This window comes from Mesoplodon bidens (genome assembly GCF_964165515.1).
Source record: "Mesoplodon bidens genome assembly, chromosome: 2".
Classification (NCBI taxonomy): Eukaryota; Metazoa; Chordata; class Mammalia; order Artiodactyla; family Ziphiidae; genus Mesoplodon; species Mesoplodon bidens.
This window is the reverse complement of record NC_138177.1, coordinates 67944905-67966204: the sequence shown is the minus strand read 5'-3', so window position 1 is coordinate 67966204 and position 21300 is coordinate 67944905. Positions and strand designations below refer to the sequence as shown.

The 21300-nt window shown below is 40.3% G+C and overlaps 2 protein-coding genes across 5 annotated transcripts in view; both read left to right on the top strand.

Moving 5' to 3' along the window:
• ATF6 (activating transcription factor 6) overlaps positions 1-21300 on the top strand; it is a 235460-nt gene that overhangs the window by 62789 nt on the left and 151371 nt on the right. For all 4 annotated transcript variants that reach the window (XM_081256539.1, XM_081256538.1, XM_081256537.1 and 1 more), the window contains one exon: positions 20686-20817. In XM_081256539.1, coding sequence (XP_081112665.1) covers positions 20686-20817 — 132 coding nt within the window. The remainder of the gene's footprint in view (positions 1-20685; positions 20818-21300) is intronic.
• Positions 18187-19941, top strand: LOC308629131 (glycine cleavage system H protein, mitochondrial-like). The gene has a single exon (XM_081256655.1). It carries the CDS (start codon positions 18279-18281, stop codon positions 18798-18800), a length of 522 nt encoding a protein of 173 aa, XP_081112781.1. The 5' UTR covers positions 18187-18278; the 3' UTR covers positions 18801-19941.

Sequence of the window (21300 nt, the reverse complement as noted above, 5' to 3'; positions counted from 1 at the left end):
GGATTGGGTTGTTTGTTTTTTTGCTATTGAGCTGCATGAGCTGTTTATAAATTTTGGAGATTAATCCTTTGTCAGTTGCTTCATTTGCAAATATTTTCTCCCATTCTGAGGGTTGTCTTTTGGTCTTGTTTATGGTTTCCTTTGCTGTGCAAAAGCTTTGAAGTTTCATTAGGTCCCATTTGTTTATCTTTGTTTTTATTTCCATTTCTCTAGGAGGTGGGTCCAAAAGGATCTTGCTGTGATTTATGTCATAGAGTGTTCTACCTATGTTTTCCTCTAAGAGTTTGATAGTTTCTGGCCTTACATTTAAGTCTTTAATCCATTTTGAGCTTATTTTTGTGTATGGTGTTAGGGAATGATCTAATCTCAAACTTTTACATGTCGCTGTCCAGTTTTCCCAGCACCACTTATTGAAGAGGCTGTCCTTTCTCCACTGTACATTCCTGCCTCCTTTATCAAAGATAAGTTGGCCATATGTGCGTGGGTTTATCTCTGGGCTTTCTATCCTGATCCACTGATCTATCTTTCTGTTTTTATGCCAGTACCACACTGTCTTGATTACTGTAGCTTTGTAGTATAGTCTGAAGTCAGGGAGCCTGATTCCTCCAGCTCCATTTTTCGTTCTCAAGATTGCTTTGGCTATTCGGGGTCTTTTGTTTTTCCAAACAAATTTTGAAATTTTTTGTTCTAGTTCTGTGAAAAATGCCAGTGGTTGTTTGATAGGGATTGCATTGAATCTGTAGATTGCTTTGGGTAGTAGAGTCATTTTCACAATATTGATTCTTCCAATCCAGGAGCATGGTATATCTCTCCATCTATTTGTATCATCTTTAATTTCTTTCATCAGTGTCTTATAATTTTCTGCATACAGGTCTTTTGTCTCCTTAGGTAGGTTTATTCCTAGATATTTTATTCTTTTTGTTGCAATGGTAAATGGGAGTGTTTTCTTGATTTCATTTTCAGATTTTTCATCATTAGTGTACAGGAATGCCAGAGATTTCTGTACATTAATTTTGTATCCTGCTACTTTACCAAATTCATTGATTAGTTCTAGTAGTTTTTCGGTAGCATCTTTAGGATTCTCTATGTATAGTATCATGTCATCTGCAAACAGTGACAGCTTTACTTCTTCTTTCCCAATTTGGATTCCTTTTATTTCCTTTTCTTCTCTGATTGCTGTGGCTAAAACTTCCAAAACTATGTTGAATAAGAGTGGTGAGAGTGGGCAGCCTTGTCTTGTTCCTGATCTTAGTGGAAATGGTTTCAGTTTTTCACCATTGAGGAAAATGTTGGCTGTGGGTTTGTCATATATGGCCTTTATGATGTTGAGGAAAGTTCCCTCTATGCCTACTTTCTGCAGGGTTTTTATCATAAATGGGTGTTGAATTTTGTCGAAAGCTTTCTCTGCATCTATTGAGATGATCATATGGTTTTTCTCCTTCAACTTGTTAATATGGTGTATCACATTGATTGATTTGCGTATATTGAAGAATCCTTGCATTCCTGGAATAAACCCCACTTGATCATGGTGTATGATCCTTTTAATGTGCTGTTGGATTCTGTTTGCTAGTATTTTGTTGAGGATTTTTGCATCTATGTTCATCAGTGATATTGGCCTGTAGTTTTCTTTCTTTGTGACATCCTTGCCTGGTTTTGGTATCAAGGTGATGGTGGCCTCGTAGAATGAGTTTGGGAGTGTTCCTTCCTCTGATATTGTTTGGAAGAGTTTGAGAAGGATGGGTGTTAGCTCTTCTCTAAATGTTTGATAGAATTCGCCTGTGAAGCCATCTGGTCCTGGGCTTTTGTTTGATGGAAGATTTTTAATCACAGTTTCAATTTCAGTGCTTGTGATTGGTCTATTCATATTTTCTATTTCTTCCTGAGTCAGTCTTGGCAGGTTGTGCATTTCTAAGAATTTGTCCATCTCTTCCAGGTTGTCCATTTTATGGGCATAGAGTTGCTTGTAGTAATCTCTCATGATCTTTTGTATTTCTGCAGTGTCAGTTGTTACTTCTCCTTTTTCATTTCTAATTCTATTGATTTGAGTCTTCTCCCTTCTTTTCTTGATGAGTCTGGCTAATGGTTGATCAATTTTGTTTATCTTCTCAAAGAACCAGCTTTTAGTTTTATTGATCTTTGCTATCGTTTCCTTCATTTCTTTTTCATTTATTTCTGATCTGATTTTTATGATTTCTTTCCTTCTGCTAACTTTGGGGTGTTTTTGTTCTTCTTTCTCTAATTGCTTTAGGTGCAAGGTTAGGTTGTTTATTCGAGATGTTTCCTGTTTCTTAAGGTGGGATTGTATTGCTATAAACTTCCCTCTTAGAACTGCTTTTGCTGCATCCCATAGGTTTTGGGTCGTCGTGTCTCCATTGTCATTTGTTTCTAGGTATTTTTTAATTTCCTCTTTGATTTCTTCAGTGATCACTTCGTTATTAAGTAGTGTATTGTTTAGCCTCCATGTGTTTGTATTTTTTACAGCTCTTTTCCTGTAATTGATATCTAGTCTCATAGCATTGTGGTCAGAAAAGACACTTGATACAATTTCAATTTTCTTAAATTTACTAAGGCTTGATTTGTGACCCAAGATATGATCTATCCTGGAGAATGTTCCATGAGCACTTGAGAAAAATGTGTATTCTGTTGTTTTTGGATGGAATGTCCTATAAATATCAATTAAGTCCATCTTGTTTAATGTATCATTTAAAGCTTGTGTTTCTTTATTTATTTTCATTTTGGAAGATCTGTCCATTGGTGAAAGTGGGGTGTTAAAGTCCCCTACTATGATTGTGTTACTGTCGATTTCTCCTTTTATGGCTGTTAGTATTTGCCTTATGTATTGAGGTGCTCCTATGTTTGGTGCATAAATATTTACAATTGTTATATCTTCTTCTTGGATCGATCCCTTGATCATTATGTAGTGTCCTTCTTTGTCTCTTCTAGTAGTCTTTATTTTAAAGTCTATTTTGTCTGATATGAGAATTGCTACTCCAGCTTTCTTTTGGTTTCCATTTGCATGCAATATCTTTTTCCATCCCCTTACTTTCAGTCTGTATGTGTCTCTAGGTCTGAAGTGGGTCTCTTGTAGACAGCATATATATGGGTCTTGTTTTTGTATCCATTCAGCCAATCTGTGTCTTTTGGTGGGAGCATTTAGTCCATTTACATTTAAGGTAATTATCGATATGTATGTTCCTATTCCCATTTTCTTAATTGTTTTGGGTTCGTTATTGTAGGTCTTTTCCTTCTGTTGTGTTTCTTGCCTAGAGAAGTTCCTTTAGCATTTGTTGTAAAGCTGGTTTGGTGGTGCTGAACTCTCTCAGCTTTTGCTTGTCTGTAAACGTTTTAATTTCTCCATCAAATCTGAATGAGATCCTTGCTGGGTAGAGTAATCTTGGTTGCAGGTTTCTCTCCTTCATCACTTTAATTATGTCCTGCCACTCCCTTCTGGCTTGTAGAGTTTCTGCTGAGAGATCAGCTGTTATCCTGATGGGGATTCCCTTGTGTGTTATTTGTTGTTTTTGCCTTGCTGCTTTTAATATGATTTCTTTGTGTTTAATTTTTGACAGTTTGATTAATATGTGTCTTGGCGTATTTCTCCTTGGATTTATTCTGTATGGGACTCTCTGTGCCTCCTGGACTTGATTAACTATTTCCTTTCCCATATTAGGGAAGTTTTCAACTATAATCTCTTCAAATATTTTCTCAGTCCCTTTCTTTTTCTCTTCTTCTTCTGGAACCCCTATAATTCGAATGTTGGTGCGTTTAATGTTGTCCCAGAGGTCTCTGAGACTGTCCTCTGTTCTTTTCATTCTTTTTTCTTTATTTTGCTCTGCAGCAGTTATCTCCACTATTTTATCTTCCACCTCACTTATCCGTTCTTCTGCCTCAGTTATTCTGCTATTGATCCCATCTAGAGTATTTTTTATTTCATGTATTGTGTTTTTAATCGATGCTTGATTCATCTTTAGTTCTTCTAGGTCCTTGTTAACTGTTTCTTGCATTTTGTCTATTCTATTTCCAAGATTTTGGATCTGGGAAATAGAATCTTGGATCATCTTTACCATCATTATTCTGAATTCTTTTTCAGGTAGACTGCCTATTACGTCTTCATTTGTTAGGTCTGGTGGGTTTTTATCTTGTTCCTTCTCCTGCTGTGTGTTTTTCTGTCTTCTCATTTTGCTTATGTTACTGTGTTTGGGGTCTCCTTTTTGCAGGCTGCAGGTTCGTAGTTCCCGTTGTTTTTGGTGTCTGTCCCCAGTGGCTAAGGTTGGTTTAGTGGGTTGTGTAGGCTTCCTGGTGGAAGGTACTAGTGCCTGTGTTCTGGTGAATGAGGCTGGATCTTGTCTTTCTGGTGGGCAGGTCCACGTCTGGTGGTGTGTTTTGGGGTGTCTGCGGACTTTTTATGATTTTAGGCCACCTCTCTGCTAATGGGTGGCGTTGTGTTTCTGTCTTGCTAGTTGTTTGGCATAGGGTGTCCAGCACTGTAGCTTGCTGGTCGTTGAGTGAAGCTGGGTGCTGGTGTTGAGATGGAGATCTCTGGAAGATTTTCGCCGTTTGATATTATGTGGAGCTGGGAGGTCTCTTGTGGACCAGTGTCCTGAAGTTGGCTCTCCCACCTCAGAGGCACAGCACTGACTCCTGGCTCCTCAATTTGGGATGATTTGTTGTCTATTCATGTATTCCACAGATGCAGGGTACATCAAGTTGATTGTGGAGCTTTAATCCACTGCTTCTGAGGCTGCTGGGAGAGGTTTCCCTTTCTCTTCTTTGTTCTCACAGCTCCTGGGTCTCAGCTTTGGATTTGGCCCCGCCTCTGCGTGTAGGTCGCCGGAGGGCGTCTGTTCTTCGCTCAGACAGGACAGGGTTAAAGGAGCAGCCTCTTCGGGGACTCTGGCTCACTCAGGCCGGGCGGGAGGGAGGGGCACGGAGTGCGGGGCGAGCCTGCCGTGGCAGAGTTCGGCGTGACGTTGCACCAGCCCGAGGCGCGCCGTGCGTTCTCCCAGGGAAGCCGCCCCTGGATCCCGGGACCCTGGCAGTGGCGGGCTGCACAGGCTCCCGGAAGGGCGGTGTGGACAGTGACCTGCGCTCGCACACAGGCTTCTTGGCGGTGGCAGCAGCAGCCCCAGCGTCCCACGCCCGTCACTGGGCTCTGCGCTCTCAGTCGTGACTCGCGCCCGTCTGTGGAGCCCCTTTAAGCAGCGCTCTTAATCCCCTCTCCTCGCGCACCAGGAAACCAAGAGGGAAGAAAAAGTCTCTTGCCTCTTCGGCAGCTCCAGAGTTTTCCCGGACTCCCTGCCGGCTAGCTGTGGCACATTAGCCCCCTTCAGGCTGAGTTCTCGCCGCCAGCCCCAGTCCTTTCCCTGCGCTCTGACCGAAGCCCAAGCCTCAGCTTCCAGCGCCGCCCGCCCTGGCGGGCGAGCAGAGAAGCCTCTCGGGCGGGTGAGTGCCGCTCGGCACCGATCCTCTGTGCGGGAATCTCTCCGCTTTGCCCTACCCAGGTATGTGGGGAGTTTCTTGCCTTTTGGGAGGTCTGGGGTCTTCTGCCAGCATTCAGTAGGTGTTCTGTAGGAGTTGTTCCACGTGTAGCTGTATTTCTGGTGTATCCGTGGGGAGGAAGGTGATCTCCGCGTCTTACTCTTCCGCCATCTTACCCGGAAGTCCCCTTATTTATTTTCATTTTGGATGATCTGTCCATTGGTGAAAGTGGGGTGTTGAAGTCCCCTACTATGATTGTGTTACTGTCGATTTCTCCTTTTATGGCTGTTAGTATTTGCCTTATGTATTGAGGTGCTCCTATGTTTGGTGCATAAATATTTATAATTGTTATATCTTCTTCTTGGATCGATCCCTTGATCATTAGGTAGTGTCCTTCTTTGTCTCTTCTAGTAGTCTTTATTTTAAAGTCTATTTTGTCTGATATGAGAATTGCTACTCCAGCTTTCTTTTGGTTTCCATTTGCATGGAATATCTTTTTCCATCCCCTTACTTTCAGTCTGTATGTGTCCCTAGGTCTGAAGTGGGTCTCTCGTAGACAGCATATATATGGGTCTTGTTTTTGTATCCATTCAGCCAATCTGTATCTTTTGGTGGGAGCATTTAGTCCATTTACATTTAAGGTAATTATCGATATGTATGTTCCTATTCCCATTTTCTTCATTGTTTTGGGTTCGTTATTGTAGGTCTTTTCCTTCTGTTGTGTTTCTTGCCTAGAGAAGTTCCTTTAGCGTTTGTTGTAAAGCTGGTTTGGTGGTGCTGAACTCTCTCAGCTTTTGCTTGTCTGTAAACGTTTTAATTTCTCCATCAAATCTGAATGAGATCCTTGCTGGGTAGAGTAATCTTGGTTGCAGGTTTTTCTCCTTCATCACTTTAATTATGTCCTGCCACTCCCTTCTGGCTTGTAGAGTTTCTGCTGAGAGATCAGCTGTTATCCTGATGGGGATTCCCTTGTGTGTTATTTGTTGTTTTTGCCTTGCTGCTTTTAATATGATTTCTTTGTGTTTAATTTTTGACAGTTTGATTAATATGTGTCTTGGCGTATTTCTCCTTCGATTTATTCTGTATGGGACTCTCTGTGCTTCCTGGACTTGATTAACTATTTCCTTTCCCATATTAGGGAAGTTTTCAACTATAATCTCTTCAAATATTTTCTCAGTCCCTTTCTTTTTCTCTTCTTCTTCTGGAACCCCTATAATTCGAATGTTGGTGCGTTTAATGTTGTCCCAGAGGTCTCTGAGACTGTCCTCTGTTCTTTTCATTCTTTTTTCTTTATTTTGCTCTGCAGCAGTTACTTCCACTATTTTATCTTCCACCTCACTTATCCGTTCTTCTGCCTCAGTTATTCTGCTATTGATCCCATCTAGAGTATTTTTTATTTCATGTATTGTGTTTTTAATCGATGCTTGATTCATCTTTAGTTCTTCTAGGTCCTTGTTAACTGTTTCTTGCATTTTGTCTATTCTATTTCCAAGATTTTGGATCTGGGAAATAGAATCTTGGATCATCTTTACCATCATTATTCTGAATTCTTTTTCAGGTAGACTGCCTATTACCTCTTCATTTGTTAGATCTGGTGGGTTTTTATCTTGCTCCTTCTCCTGCTGTGTGTTTTTCTGTCTTCTCATTTTGCTTATGTTACTGTGTTTGGGGTCTCCTTTTTGCAGGCTGCAGGTTCGTAGTTCCCGTTGTTTTTGGTGTCTGTCCCCAGTGGCTAAGGTTGGTTTAGTGGGTTGTGTAAGCTTCCTGGTGGAGGGGACTAGTGCCTGTGTTCTGGTGGATGAGGCTGGATCTTGTCTTTCTGGTGGGCAGGTCCACGTCTGGTGGTGTGTTTTGGGGTGTCTGCAGACTTTTTATGATTTTAGGCCACCTCTCTGCTAATGGGTGGCGTTGTGTTCCTGTCTTGCTAGTTGTTTGGCTTAGGGTGTCCAGCACTGTAGCTTGCTGGTCGTTGAGTGAAGCTGGGTGCTGGTGTTGAGATGGAGATCTCTGGAAGATTTTTGCCATTTGATATTACGTGGAGCTGGGAGGTCTCTTGTGGACCAGTGTCCTGAAGTTGGCTCTCCCACCTCAGAGGCACAGCACTGACTCCTGGCTCCTCAATTTGGGATGATGTGTTGTCTATTCATGTATTCCACAGATGCAGGGTACATCAAGTTGATTGTGGAGCTTTAATCCGCTGCTTCTGAGGCTGCTGGGAGAGGTTTCCCTTTCTCTTCTTTGTTCTCACAGCTCCTGGGTCTCAGCTTTGGATTTGGCCCCGCCTCTGCGTGTAGGTCGCCGGAGGGCGTCTGTTCTTCGCTCAGACAGGACAGGGTTAAAGGAGCAGCCTCTTCGGGGACTCTGGCTCACTCAGTCCGGGCGGGAGGAAGGGGCACGGAGTGCGGGGCGAGCCTGCAGCGGCAGAGGTCGGCGTGACGTTGCACCAGCCCGAGGCGCGCCGTGCGTTCTCCCAGGGAAGCCGCCCCTGGATCCCGGGACCCCGGCAGTGGCGGGCTGCACAGGCTCCCGGAAGGGCGGTGTGGGCAGTGACCTGCGCTCGCACACAGGCTTCTTGGCGGCGGCAGCAGCAGCCCCAGCGTCCCACGCCCGTCACTGGGCTCCGCGCTTTCAGTCGTGACTCGCGCCCGTCTGTGGAGCCCCTTTAAGCAGCGCTCTTAATCCCCTCTCCTCGCGCACCAGGAAACCAAGAGGGAAGAAAAAGTCTCTTGCCTCTTCGGCAGCTCCAGAGTTTTCCCGGACTCCCTCCCGGCTAGCTGTGGCACATTAGCCCCCTTCAGGCTGAGTTCTCGCCGCCAGCCCCAGTCCTCTCCCTGCGCTCTGACCGAAGCCCGAGCCTCAGCTTCCAGCGCTGTGCGCCCCGGCAGGCGAGCAGACAAGCCTCTCGGGCTGGTGAGTGCCGCTCGGCACCGATCCTCTGTGTGGGGATCTCTCCGCTTTGCCCTACCCAGGTATGTGGGGGGTTTCTTGCCTTTTGGGAGGTCTGGGGTCTTCTGCCAGCATTCAGTAGGTGTTCTGTAGGAGTTGTTCCACGTGTAGCTGTATTTCTGGTGTATCCGTGGGGAGGAAGGTGATCTCCGCGTCTTACTCTTGCGCCATCTTACCCGGAAGTCTGTCTCCCCTCTTAAAAGAATAAAAATGGCAAAAAAAATTTTTTTCGAGTCCTGGGCCTCCTATGACTGGTTCCATTTTCTTTTTTTTTTTAGTTTAATTTAATTTAATTTTTTATACAGCAGGTTCTTATTCGTTATCTACTTTATACATATTAGTGTGTCTGTGTCAATCCCAATCTCCCAATTCATCACACCTTCCCCACCCCACCCCACCCCCCTGCTTTCCCCCCTTGGTGTCCAGACGTTTGTTCTCTACATCTGTGTCTCTATTTCTGCCTTGCAAACCAGTTCATCTGTACCATTTTTCTAGATTCCACATATATGCATTAATATATGATATTTGTTTTTCTCTTTCTGACTTCACTCTATGACTGGTTCCATTTTCTTTATGTTTTTCTGATTGTACATTTTCTAAGATACCTTAATTTTCATAGCTGTTCTCTTTATCTCGTTACTACTACTTTCTGCACTATAAATGTAGTTTCTTCTAGTCATTTTTCAGACACTAAACCTTCTAACAGACGTTGAAATTGGATAGGGTACAGTATAAATGGTTATTACATTTAAATTTTATGAGGTTGAGAAAGATATTTTCTTTGTTAGGGAGAGGAGTTAATCTTTAGAATTTCCTCCTCTTGGGTTCGTACTTACTTAATGCAGTGGTCAAAGTTCATACCTGACATTGTTCATACCAAAGGCATGGTTTTTCATTACTTCTCTATGCTGTGTTTCTGTTTGATTTTTAAGTTTTGTTGTTTTAAGTTTGCACTTCATCACTATTTTGACATTAGGTAAGTTTAACTTGCTCCCAGGCCCCAAGGATTGATGTAAATCTTAGACTTGTACAGATATCAAGGAAATACAGTGAGGTAGGGGAAATGAGCAGTGTTCATTTTAGACACTGGTAAAAATATTTCTTCGTGGAGGGAAGCTGAATTAATTTAAGAAATGAGGGAGGAATAAGGGAAGAAAAAGGGAAAATAGATTAATTTTGATAGAAAAGAATTTCTGAAAGATTCTGTTATCAACATAAAGTTTAACCAGCAACAAACTGTGTTAAAAATAATTCCTTCTTTATAAAACAGGGTGATTAAGAGCTAATTGGAAAAACATCAGTCTAAATGCTACTTGCAATTTGTTGTTTATTATCAGCTTTGTTATGTTCTGCATTTTGTTGACTGTTGAGTAATGGTAGGGCTACAGTTTTTATCATAGAAGTTTGTCTGATGTTTTGCTAATTTTCCTTTTCTCCTTAACAGTTTGGATGACTTTTTGGTAAATTCTCTCATAGTGGTTTTCAACCTTTCCTGTACGTAATCACTACGAAATCTTAAAAAGAGAGCTAACTGAGCCCTACCCGAAACCTATGGAATCTAGTGAGATGGGTCTAAATCATTTATTTTTATTTTAAAATTTTATTTATTCATTTATTTTATTTTTGGCTGCACTGAGTCTTCATTGCTGTGCGCGGGCTTTCTCTAGTTGTGGCGAGTGGGAGCTACTCTTCATTGTGGTGTGCGGGCTTCTCATTGCGGTGGCTTCTCTTGTGGAGCATGGGCTCTAGGTGCATGGGCTTCAGTAGTTGTGGCACGTGGGCTCAGTAGTTGCAGCACACGGGCTCAGTAGTTGCAGCACACGGGCTCAGTAGTTGCGGCGCATGGGCTTAGTAGTTGCAGCGCATGGGCTTAGTTGCTCCGTGGCATGTGGGATCTTCCCGGACCAGGGATCGAACCCATGTCCCGTGCATTGGCAGGTGGATTCTTAACCACTCTGCCACCAGAGAAGTCCTTAAATCATTTATTTTTAAACAAAGTATTTTTCTTTAGGTGATCCTGAGGTATGTCCAGGGTTGAAAACTACTGTGTATAGTTTTATATTTCTTTCTGTACATTGACCCCTATGGTAATTGTAAGAGCACTTATCCATTAAATTAGAAGATAATATATATAAGAGAAATTTTATTAAATCTTTAGACAGATGCTTGTATAGTCATAGGTTTGTATTGTGTAATTGAGGAAATTTATGGACCTGTGTTTTGGACAGAACAGGAATCATAACAGAACCCTGTGAGAGGAACTTCTTCCTGGCACATAGGACTTCAGTATATAGATTCCTTTGTTACATTTTTCCCTTTGTACTATTTAAAAAGTCACTATAACCATTCTCCTTTTCTGCAAATAATAAGGCAACATCCCGAGGCGGTTTTAAATATATTAGGTGTTAAAAAAATTAACAAGTGTTTGAAATTGATTATACTTTTCCCCTTGTTTGTTCTGGTTGGGTGGTGTCCCCTCACAAGAACCAGAATCTTTACAGTTTGAGACATCAGACTTGGATGAGGAAGGGCAAATTGTACTACTTAAGGACCAGCTACTCTGTGGTTTTCTTATGAGACTATGTTATAGGGGAAAGGTAACCACAGAGAATATGGTATTGAATTTGAGTGGCCTGGAACTGGTTAGAAATAAAATGTCTCTAATTCCAATATTCTCCAAGTTTGTCAGCTTTTCATTATTTTTATAGGAAGAATTCTACCTTTAATCCTGAGATGAGCCTGTCCCCAAATCTGGCTTCAATTTTTTTTCCTCATTCAATTGCTGAGCACACTTTGCTGTATGATATCACTATTGGCTGTAAGTTAAAAGTTACTGTATAATTTAAATGTCAGACTTCAAACCACCAAGTATACATGGCTTTGTTCAGCTAGGTTTTTAAATGAAATCTAATTCAAGTTTTTGGCTAAAAGTATTTTCCACATTTATCAAAGTGACACATAAACTGAAGAAATACATCTAAATACCGGGTGTTATTGAATCTGGGGTTGCAGAGAGGTAGCAGAGCTAAGGGCAGTTCTTTTCCCAAATAGTCTAATTTACTCATGTTCTTCAAAAAAGTATCTGCGGCAAAGTAATTGGTTCTCTTTTCTTCTAGCCCCTGTGGATTTCATCCTTTAAAAAAAATGGCTTAGAGTGTATCAGTAGTGAAGAGCTGAGTTTTGAGGGCATGGAAAATTCTGTTGATGATTTTCTTTAGTTTTGGCTTTTGTGAGTTATATATAGGGAGGCTTAGGAGGAGTATCACAGTGGCTTTATCATATATCACTTGGCTACTTTCCCCTCAGACTTGATTTGTTACAGTGAAGGGAAAGGCAGTTGAAATCAGAAACATACATCCTTTGCTAACTTCCTTCTTTACCTCGAATAAGTCACTATGTCACTTTCAAAGATAAAAGGAGATAATGTGGTAACTTCTGGTGCTTCTGTCTTGTGAGAGGACATCAGTGAGAGACTAGGGCAGATGAGAAAACTGTCAGAGTTTAAGTTGGTTACTTTGATATTTTCTTTAGACTACAAATCTTTAGCATAAAACAAGGACTAGTGGATGGTTTGTCTGAAATAGCTTTCTCAAACACCATTTTCAGTACTGAGCTGTGCAAAACATAAATAATAGAGGAACACACAGCTTTACTTTGTAATAAGTGAAGGTCTAGCCTAATATTAAGGTAGTATAAGATAACTTTGAAACTTTTGATTTTTCAAAATATATATGTAATTATTTATTGCTTCTAGGCAGTTTGCCTTCAATGTCTTATTTTCTCCAGATTTGACCTGTTCTGTCATTTCAGTAAGCATTTGAAACATATTTTAAGGGTTATTCTACAGATTGTTTTTAACAGAGTTATGGCTAGTATAGCATGAACTGTGTGTGCTGTGCATCTAGACTTCATGGTGTCTGTGTGTTGTGAACATAAGCGGGCATTGATATCTTATGTTCCCAGGCCGTTTGTCACAATCCATGAGCTCTGAGGAGCTAATATTGGGGAATCACAGATACTCTGTATGCCTTATATGGCTTTCTATCTAAACTCTTTTACTGGAATTCTCAATAAAACCGCATTACTTGCTTTCATTTTTCCTTCTCCCCCCCCCCTTTTTTTTGTGTGATGTGAATTTGAAAATGAGAGATAAATGGAAATAAGACGGTTGGAAAAAAGAAGATGAAGAAAAAAGTGAAGACAGTTTCAAAATAATCTGGGTTTGGCTGTATGTTGATACCACCTGTGCTTGGTTGGTAAAGGTAGCAGTTTTTGTGTGTTTTGTTGTGTTAAGCTTTTATTTATCAGACATTTGCTCTGCACCAAGTACTAGTCTAAGCACTTTATATAAATTAATTCCTCCTTGAACTCTAAGGTAAGTGTTATTATCTCCATTTTACAGATGAGGAAACTGAAGTCACATCTAACATTTGGCAGAGCTAGGATTCACAGTCTGCCTTTGGAGCCCTTGTGTTAATCATTAATAGAACAACAGCGATCCATGCAGAGAAAAAGTTGGTATTTACAGATAGAGGAGTTAGGACTCTATCCAATAACTTTACCCATTTTCCTAAAGCTTAAGATTGGATGTGAAAGGAGAAAATATATATTTTATGGGTTGATGGGATTGGTGGGAATATAATAGAAGAGATTGCACTCAAATTTACAGGCATCTTTTTGACATTGAGAATGAGTAGAGTGTGCCTTTCTCAAGTGAGAGGATACCAAAGAGTTGTTTGCACACAAGCTTTTTGTATTAAACATTGACTCATTGACTTCAGCAATTTAATAACTATAGTGTATTGGTTATTTATTGCTGTGTGGCAAACCACCCCAAAACTTAAAGGCTTAAAACAATAACAGTCAGTTACTTTGCTGAAACATCTGCAGTTTGGGAAATTCAACATCTCAGTAGAAACAGTGCTTCTTTGCTCCATGGAGTGTCAACGGGGTTGGCTCAGGGTGGAGGACCTACTTTCGAGCTGGCTCACTCATCAGGCCAGCAGGTTGGTGCTGGCCTGAGCTGGGACCTGAGCCAGGGCTATTGGCTAGAGGGTTTCGGTTTTTCTTCATTTGGGCCTCTCCACAAGCTGCTTGGCCTTCCTCGGAGTATAGTGGCTGGGTTCCAGGACTGATCATCGCCTGTTAGAAGAGTGCTTGCTTTATAATTGTTCACTGAATGGATGAAAGAATCTCAGGTTGTTTTCTTGCTCTTGTTGGCTCATTTGGCAAACTGCCACTGTAAAGTACCTGTTTCTTCTCAGGGTCTGGTAGTCCCTGGTTCTGAGAACTGCTATTTAGAGGATTTTTAGAAAAAAATCTCAACTACTGATCTATTTCTTCCTTCAGTCAAATTTCTGTTTCTAATAAATTACCCCCATTTACTACAAGTCTGCAAAAATCATCTGTGAACCATTCAATAAACAGAGAAAAATAGCTTTTTTAAGATTTGGAGAACTCCCTGTCTTTAGCCTCAGTTGCAATGAAAATTAACATAATTTCCTGTTCCTGGATCTGGAGATGGTATAATAATGAGTTTACCACCTGCTGTTCTTGAGTTGTGGGTCAGTTTCTCTAAAGTAAAGATCTGGATTTTTTCTCCTGGCATGAGGCAGAATGTTACATAAAATTCATTTATTTGTTATTTAAAAAAAAAAAAGAATGCCTTCTATGGGTTAAGCATTGTCCTTGAACAAAACAGGTCTCTGTACCTACAGGGACATACAGACAATAAACATAATAAGTGAAATAATAGAACAAAGGGATAAAATATAGTAGGGTAAAAATGGTTTTACAAGTGTGAGAGTAGTTGTTGGAATTATAGTTTTAAATAGTGATCACTTTAAAGTAGACATTTGAACCAAGGCTTAAAGGTGATAAATAGCCATATGGATATATGGAGGAAGAGTATTCCAGGCAGAGGGAACAACCAGTACAAAGGTGCTAGGGTGGAAGTGTGCCTTGCATGTTCAAGGAAAAGCAAGTGGGTCAGTGTGGTTGGACTAAAGTGAGCAAGGGGGAGAGTAGTAGGAGATGATGCCAGAGAGATACGGTGGAGGGAGGGGTTAAATTTAGTGAGGCCTTGGTCATTGTAAGGATTTGGGCTTTTACCGTGATAGAAATCAAGAGCCATCTGAAGGTTTTGAGCAGAGGAGTGACATAGTAATCTGACCTAGATTTTAAAGCAATCCTTCCAGTTGCTATGTTGAGAATAGCCTGAACCTGGCAGGCAGGAAGACAGGCTGTGCCACTAACTGCTGTGTCATCTGTGGGACACATAGCACTTTCCAATTTATAAAGCATGTTCACATCCATCGTTTCATTTGAATCTTTGAAAAACCCTGTGAAATATTTATTTTTCCTATTTTACATGTGAGGAATTGGAGGTTCAGTGAAGTTAACCGACTTTCCCAGAGCGACTCAATTGGAGAGTCTCATAGCCACACATTGAATCCATATCTCTTGACTCCAAATTTTGTGTTCTTTCCTCTATTCCACATTAAAACCTGAGGATCTTCATGCTCTTTCCAGCTTAAAGTGATTTCACTTTTTCATGTGCAGTTCTCAGGAAGAGGAATAGCAGCATATGGATTTCTTTTGGGGATGGGAACCAGTAAGATTCTTAACTGCTGAGATGGCTTGAACTTAAAATTGACCAACTTGTACCATAAGGAAACAGGTTTGCAAAGGGAAGAATAGATTTGGAGATTTGCCATTTTTTGTTCAGCTACTTGGTATGAAAATTGGGTATCTGAAATCATATCTTAAGGATTAAGTTGGCTTCATAAATAATCTAAAACAGTTGTTGGCTTTTAGAATTTCATAAATGAAAAAGTAAAGTAACAATTCTTATAATACTTTTTCCAGACATTTGGGGAAATTGAAATTACTTGTGTTTTATTAATCTGTGCTTTTCAGGCCCATTGACCCACAGCATGAGCAAGGTTTATTGGTGTAATGATTATTCTAAGGCTTAAAACTGTTGTGATTCTTGCAGGGTAGCATGTTTCTGGTCATAGAGACATAGAGACTTCTATTTTTAAAAATATTTATTAGTTTATTTTAAAATACTGAATAGAATCTGATTTAAGCTAATTATGAAAAGTGATTAGATTGCCATATTAATATCATGATCTATAAACAGTTAATCATTATACTAATTCTTATTGTGACTCTGAGTCATTTCCTGTGTTCTTGGAAATTTATTTTTCCCAAAATTGACAAAAAGGGACATTGAATGATGTAAAACACTCGTGCCAAGAATCTAAAAGCTCATATCAGCAGTAATTTTCTCATACTCTTTTGTACATTTGGCCATTATAAGGACTGTCAAATTCCTTTCTTAATATTTGTGTTGTCCAAATTGAACTAAGACAGTCTTGAATTCTGGCAGTAAAATAAAGCTCCTTTATGTCTTTCAGATATTAATAAAAACAAGGGAAATGTAAATTTGCGGTTATTTAGATGGTTAAAATTAGTTTTTATAGGTCATTTCATAGGTTCAAGCATATGTAGTTGTTTTGAGCTGAATTGGACAGTCAGCTTCTCTGTAATTTAGCTTGAGAAATTTCATTTCACTTTAATTAATTAATTTTTTAGAAATTTCATTTTAAGACTTTAAAAAAATTTTACAAGGAATTGGGACCAAATGACAACAACAACTAAAACCAAAAAAGTGAAAAACTTTAAAAGATTCTTTATAAAATTTCTTAATATATTGCTTTTTCAAAATACTTTCTGGCCCAAAGGGTAGATAATAAAATTGAGACTTACAGACTGTTTGGATCCTTATTTTTGCCTCTTCTCTGACCCACTTCCTTGTTTAAAATGCTTTGTTGACTCTGTATAATAAAAGTGTTGTGAAGATCCTTTTTGTGGAGTCCATTGAATGAGATCTGAGTGAGCCCTCAGGCTAAAAAAGGGTAAAAGTTACTAAAGTAGCTATGGTTAAACATATATTGTCATTACATTGTGATAATCATTACTCATGTGGGCAGTGGGAAAAAATAGTGATCACTTATGAGCCAAACCAATCAACATTAAAACTGATTCCTAGGAAGTGTAGCTGCTAAGTGATTATAGCACAGTCCAGTTACAGATGGAATAACCTAAACTGATAGTTAAACTCAAGGCATTTGCTTGTAACAGTCACAGATTGTGAATCGAAATGCCAGTTTTCACAATGGTAATAAAATCATGAAAAGAACAATGATCAGTAGAAGAGCTCTTTAAAAACTTCCAAGTACTAATGATTGTGAACTCTTGTAATTTACTCCATAAATCATCCATAAACCACATAAATCATTTTCTTTAAAAAAATTATTTATTTATTTATTTGTTTTTGGCTGAGTTGGGTCTTTGTTGCTGGGTGCAGGCTTTCTCTAGTTGCGGTGAGCAGGGGCTGCTCTTCGTTGCAGTGCGCGGGCTTCTCACTGCAGTGGCTTCTGTTGTTGCGGAGCACAGACTCTAGGTGCGCGGGCTTCAGTAGTTGTGGCTCGCGGGCTCTAGAGCACAGGCGCAGTAGTTGTGGCCCACGGGCTTAGTTGCTCTGCGGCATGTGGGATCTTCTCAGACCAGGGATCAAACCCGTGTCCTCTGCATTAACAGGCAGATTCTTAACCACTGCGCCACCAGGGAAGCCCACATAAATCATTTTTGATTGTGTCCTTCCACATCCCTCTCGTCTGACTTCCCCATCCTTTTCCCCACACTGTCCACTTCTGTTGGATTTACTGTGAACAACGTGTAACTTTTAGGGAATTGAGGTAGGAAAGATGTTATGAGAAACAAGATTAGTTTAAAACAGTGGCTCTCAAACATTGGCGTATATCACCTGGACAACTAGTTAAAACAGATTGTTAGGCACCGCTCCCAGAGTTCTTGGGTGAGTAGGTCTGGAATGGGGCCTGAGAGTTTGCATTTCTAACCAGTTAACAGGTGAGCTAATGCTGCTGGTCCAGGTACCACACTCTGAGAATCACTGTGCTAGGGGAAGGTGCATTCTGATCCAGAGGAACTAACAAAGTGTGTTAATTGCTAGTTGACAGTAGGATTCAAGAAAGGAAAAGTATAGAAACTACTCCTAGAAGCCATAGCAGCCACTCCTAGATGAATAGGAGACAAATGTAATACCAGTTTTTAAAAGAAAGAAGGTAGATTTTCCCCATTAGACCAGGGGATTTAATATTATTCATAGGGGAGATTTTGATATAGAAAGGGGTATGTTAACTGGGAGCCACAGTTAAAACAAGAACAAAACATACCAGTTTTGTTTATTTTATTGAATAAATTGCTAGACTTAATGATAATGTGGCAGACAGGGCCATCCATAAATAATCTAGCCTTGCATTATGGTTAGTCTCCTTTCTTTTCCTTCTTTCTCTGAGATGATCCCTTTCTCACTGTGCTTGCACACGCACATGTCCACTTACATACCCTCTCCTGCTTTACTTGCAATTCCCCAAGCAATACAAACTCTTATGACTGTGTCCTTTTTCATATACTAGTCTATCTACATGAAATGCCTTCTCACTCACATCCTCCTTTCCACCTGTTTATTTACTGCCTGTATTTTAAGATAACTTCATGATCCTCTTGGTAAAGATCAAATGCCCTAGCTATATGCTTCTGTAACACTCAGCATTAACCCCTATTCTATTATCTTTTGTCTGTATCACTCTCCCCCACCCCCCCCGCCATACACACACACACACACACACACACACACACACACACACACAGTATTTGATTTTTATCTTTGAGCCTTTAGCATCAAATATGATTCCTGGAACATAATAGGTATCTAGTACATGTTGAATAAATGAGTGAATCAGTCAGTCATTCTGGCTGCAAACATGGCGCTGCGAGTGGCGTGGGGCGTGTGGGCCGCGGTCTGCAGCCTGCGCGCCATCTCTGCGCCTAAGGCGCCCTGCCCGCCGCGACCCTGGGGACTGCGGGCAGGCGCCATCCGGGCGCTGCGCACCGGCCCAGTTCTGCTGTCGGGTCGTAAATTCACAGACAAACATGAATGGGTAACAACAGAAAACGGTGTTGGAACAGTGGGAATCAGCAATTTTGCGCAGGAAGCTTTGGGAGATGTTGTTTACTGTAGTCTGCCTGAAGTTGGGACAAAATTGAACAAACAAGAGGAATTTGGTGCTTTGGAAGGTGTGAAAGCTGCTAGTGAACTCTCTTCTCCTCTATCAGGAGAAGTAACTGAAATTAATGAAGCTCTAGCAGAAAATCCAGGACTTGTCAACAAATCTTGTTATGAAGATGGTTGGCTGATCAAGATGACACTCAGTAACCCTTCAGAACTAGATGAACTAATGAGTGAAGAAGCATATGAGAAATACATAAAATCTATTGAGGAGTGAAAATGGAACCCCTAAACTAGTTTGAAACAACTTTAAAAAAAAAACAGTCATTCTGGGAAATGTCAACATGATGCAGTGATGATGTTCTAATCCTGGACCCAAATCCTGGCTTTGTTAATTACTCAGAGCACTTACATTTCTGACACCAATTCCAATGTATGTTTTTCCACACCACCAAACAGTTCTCCCTAAGGGTTCTCTGATCACCCAGTTCCAATGTGTGGGGAGGTTTTTCCCATACCACCAAGCAATTCTCAGACACTAGCTGGGTGTCCTACAATTAAACTTAATTCTGACACAGACAGTGTGGAGATAGTGTCAGATCTCACAGGTTAAGGGCTCAGTCCTACAAGAGTTACCCTACACCCCCTTCAGGCATCAATCGCTAATCCAAGTTTTCACCTGTGCTTCTGGCTAGCGGGCTATAGATCAGAGGTTCCCATGACCTCAGGTTCAATTAATTTGCTATAGTGGCTCACAGAAGTCAGAGAAACATTTTACTTACTAGAGTACCTGTTTATTATAAAGGGATATAACTCAGGAACAGCCAAATGGAAAAGCTGCATAGGGCAAGGTATGGGGGAATGGACAGGGAACTTCCATGCCCTCTTCAAGCTCACCACTGTCCCTGAATCTTCACCAACCCAGATGCTCCCTGAATCCCTTCCTTTTGGGTTTTTGTGGAGGCTTCATGACAGAGACAGATTGATTAAGTCATTGGCCATTGGTGATTGAGCTCAATCTCTAGCTCCTTTCCCCTCCCTGGAGTTGGGGGGTGGTGGGTGGGACTGAAAGTTCCAACTCTCTATTCTTATGGTTCTCTCTACTCTCTATCCTTAGGTAACCTAAGGGCCTTCCAGCTCGCCTCATTGACATAGCAAAAGGCATCTTTATGGGTCTTATCACTTGGGAAATTCCAAGGGTTTTAGGAGCTCTGTGCCAGGAAAATGTTGTGACCAAATATATATTTCTTTTTATAATCACCATATCACAGCATGACTTGGGCACACTGTTTAAACTCTTTGAGCCTCAACTTTCTTTGAGCTTTCATTCCTTAGTACATAGTAGGTGCTCAAAAAATGGTTGCTGCTGTTATACTGTATATGCATCTTAGAAGAATGTTTAACAGTCTTGTAATATCTCTGTGGTCAAGGATATTTTGGTCTAGGATATATTACAATTAATTCATAAGTGTTTTAACTTACGTTTTTACAAACTTGGAAGGCTCTCCCTAGGAGCATGCTGCAGGGCTCAATTTCTTGGCTCTGTTCTTTTCGATATCTTAATAACAACTCAGTTGAGGATGTTGATGGTATGTTGTTCCTTGCTTAGAAGGTGAATTTCTTTTGCTAATTAGAATTCTAAAAGTTCTTGAATGATATATATATATATATATATATTTTTTTTTTTTTGCTGTATGCGGGCCTCTCACTGTTGTGGCCTCTCCCGTTGCGGAGCACAGGCTCAGCGGCCATGGCTCATGGGCCCAGCTGCTCCACAGCAAGTGGGATCCTCCTGGACTGGGGCACGAACCCGTGTCCCCTGCATCAGCAGGTGGACTCTCAACCACTGTGCCACCAGGGAAGCCCCATAATTATAGTTTTTAAAACATATAGAATACTGACTTTGTCTAAACAGGTTATAAATAAGGTACCTCTATACTTATAAAAATTATTTTCTAAATTATTTTTCATATACGTACAGGATGCCAAGCTAGGGATTTGACCATATTAGTAAGCTGTTTTGACTTGCTTCTACACCTAGTATTCTTGCTGTGTGTATAGAGCTACAAAAGGAATTTTGATTTGCTTCAGAGTTACATGTAGTATGCATATGTATGACATGTTTTTATTTCAATTATTTCTTAACATTTTAAAATTTTCAGTATGTTGGAACGAGATTCCAGGAGAATGAATCCTGGTGTGAACCCTACAAATCAAAGGAGGCATCTTCTAGGATTTTCTGCTAAAGAGGAGCAAGACACATCAGATGGTATCATCCAGAAAAACAGCTACAGGTTAGATTTGTATCTAAATTGTTTATACACAATTTTAACTAGTAGAACAAACAAGTTACAAGGACATTCATTAATTTTACTCTTAAGATCAGTTCTAAGAATAAATATACTTTTTAAAAGCTGTCCCAGTTTCAGAATTCTAATAGAGATGTGACCTTAAAAATCTCAGTTTGTGTGTACTAATATCCAAATTGAAATGCATGTAATATATACATACTATATTGTAAATAATGTCTTTCATATAGTTATTTTATCTATCATGTTTATACATATAATATATTTAATATTTGTTACGATATCATCTGTGATAGGTATGATTTGGTAGAATGATATGGTTGAACCTGTTTGTAGTTATTAGATAAAATCATTTATACTTGTTGTGATTTTTGTTGAATCTCATTCCCTTGTTATAATTTAATTCTGTCATGGTAAATTTCCATATAGCTTGTCAATAGTAAAAGACTTAACTCTATGAAAATACAA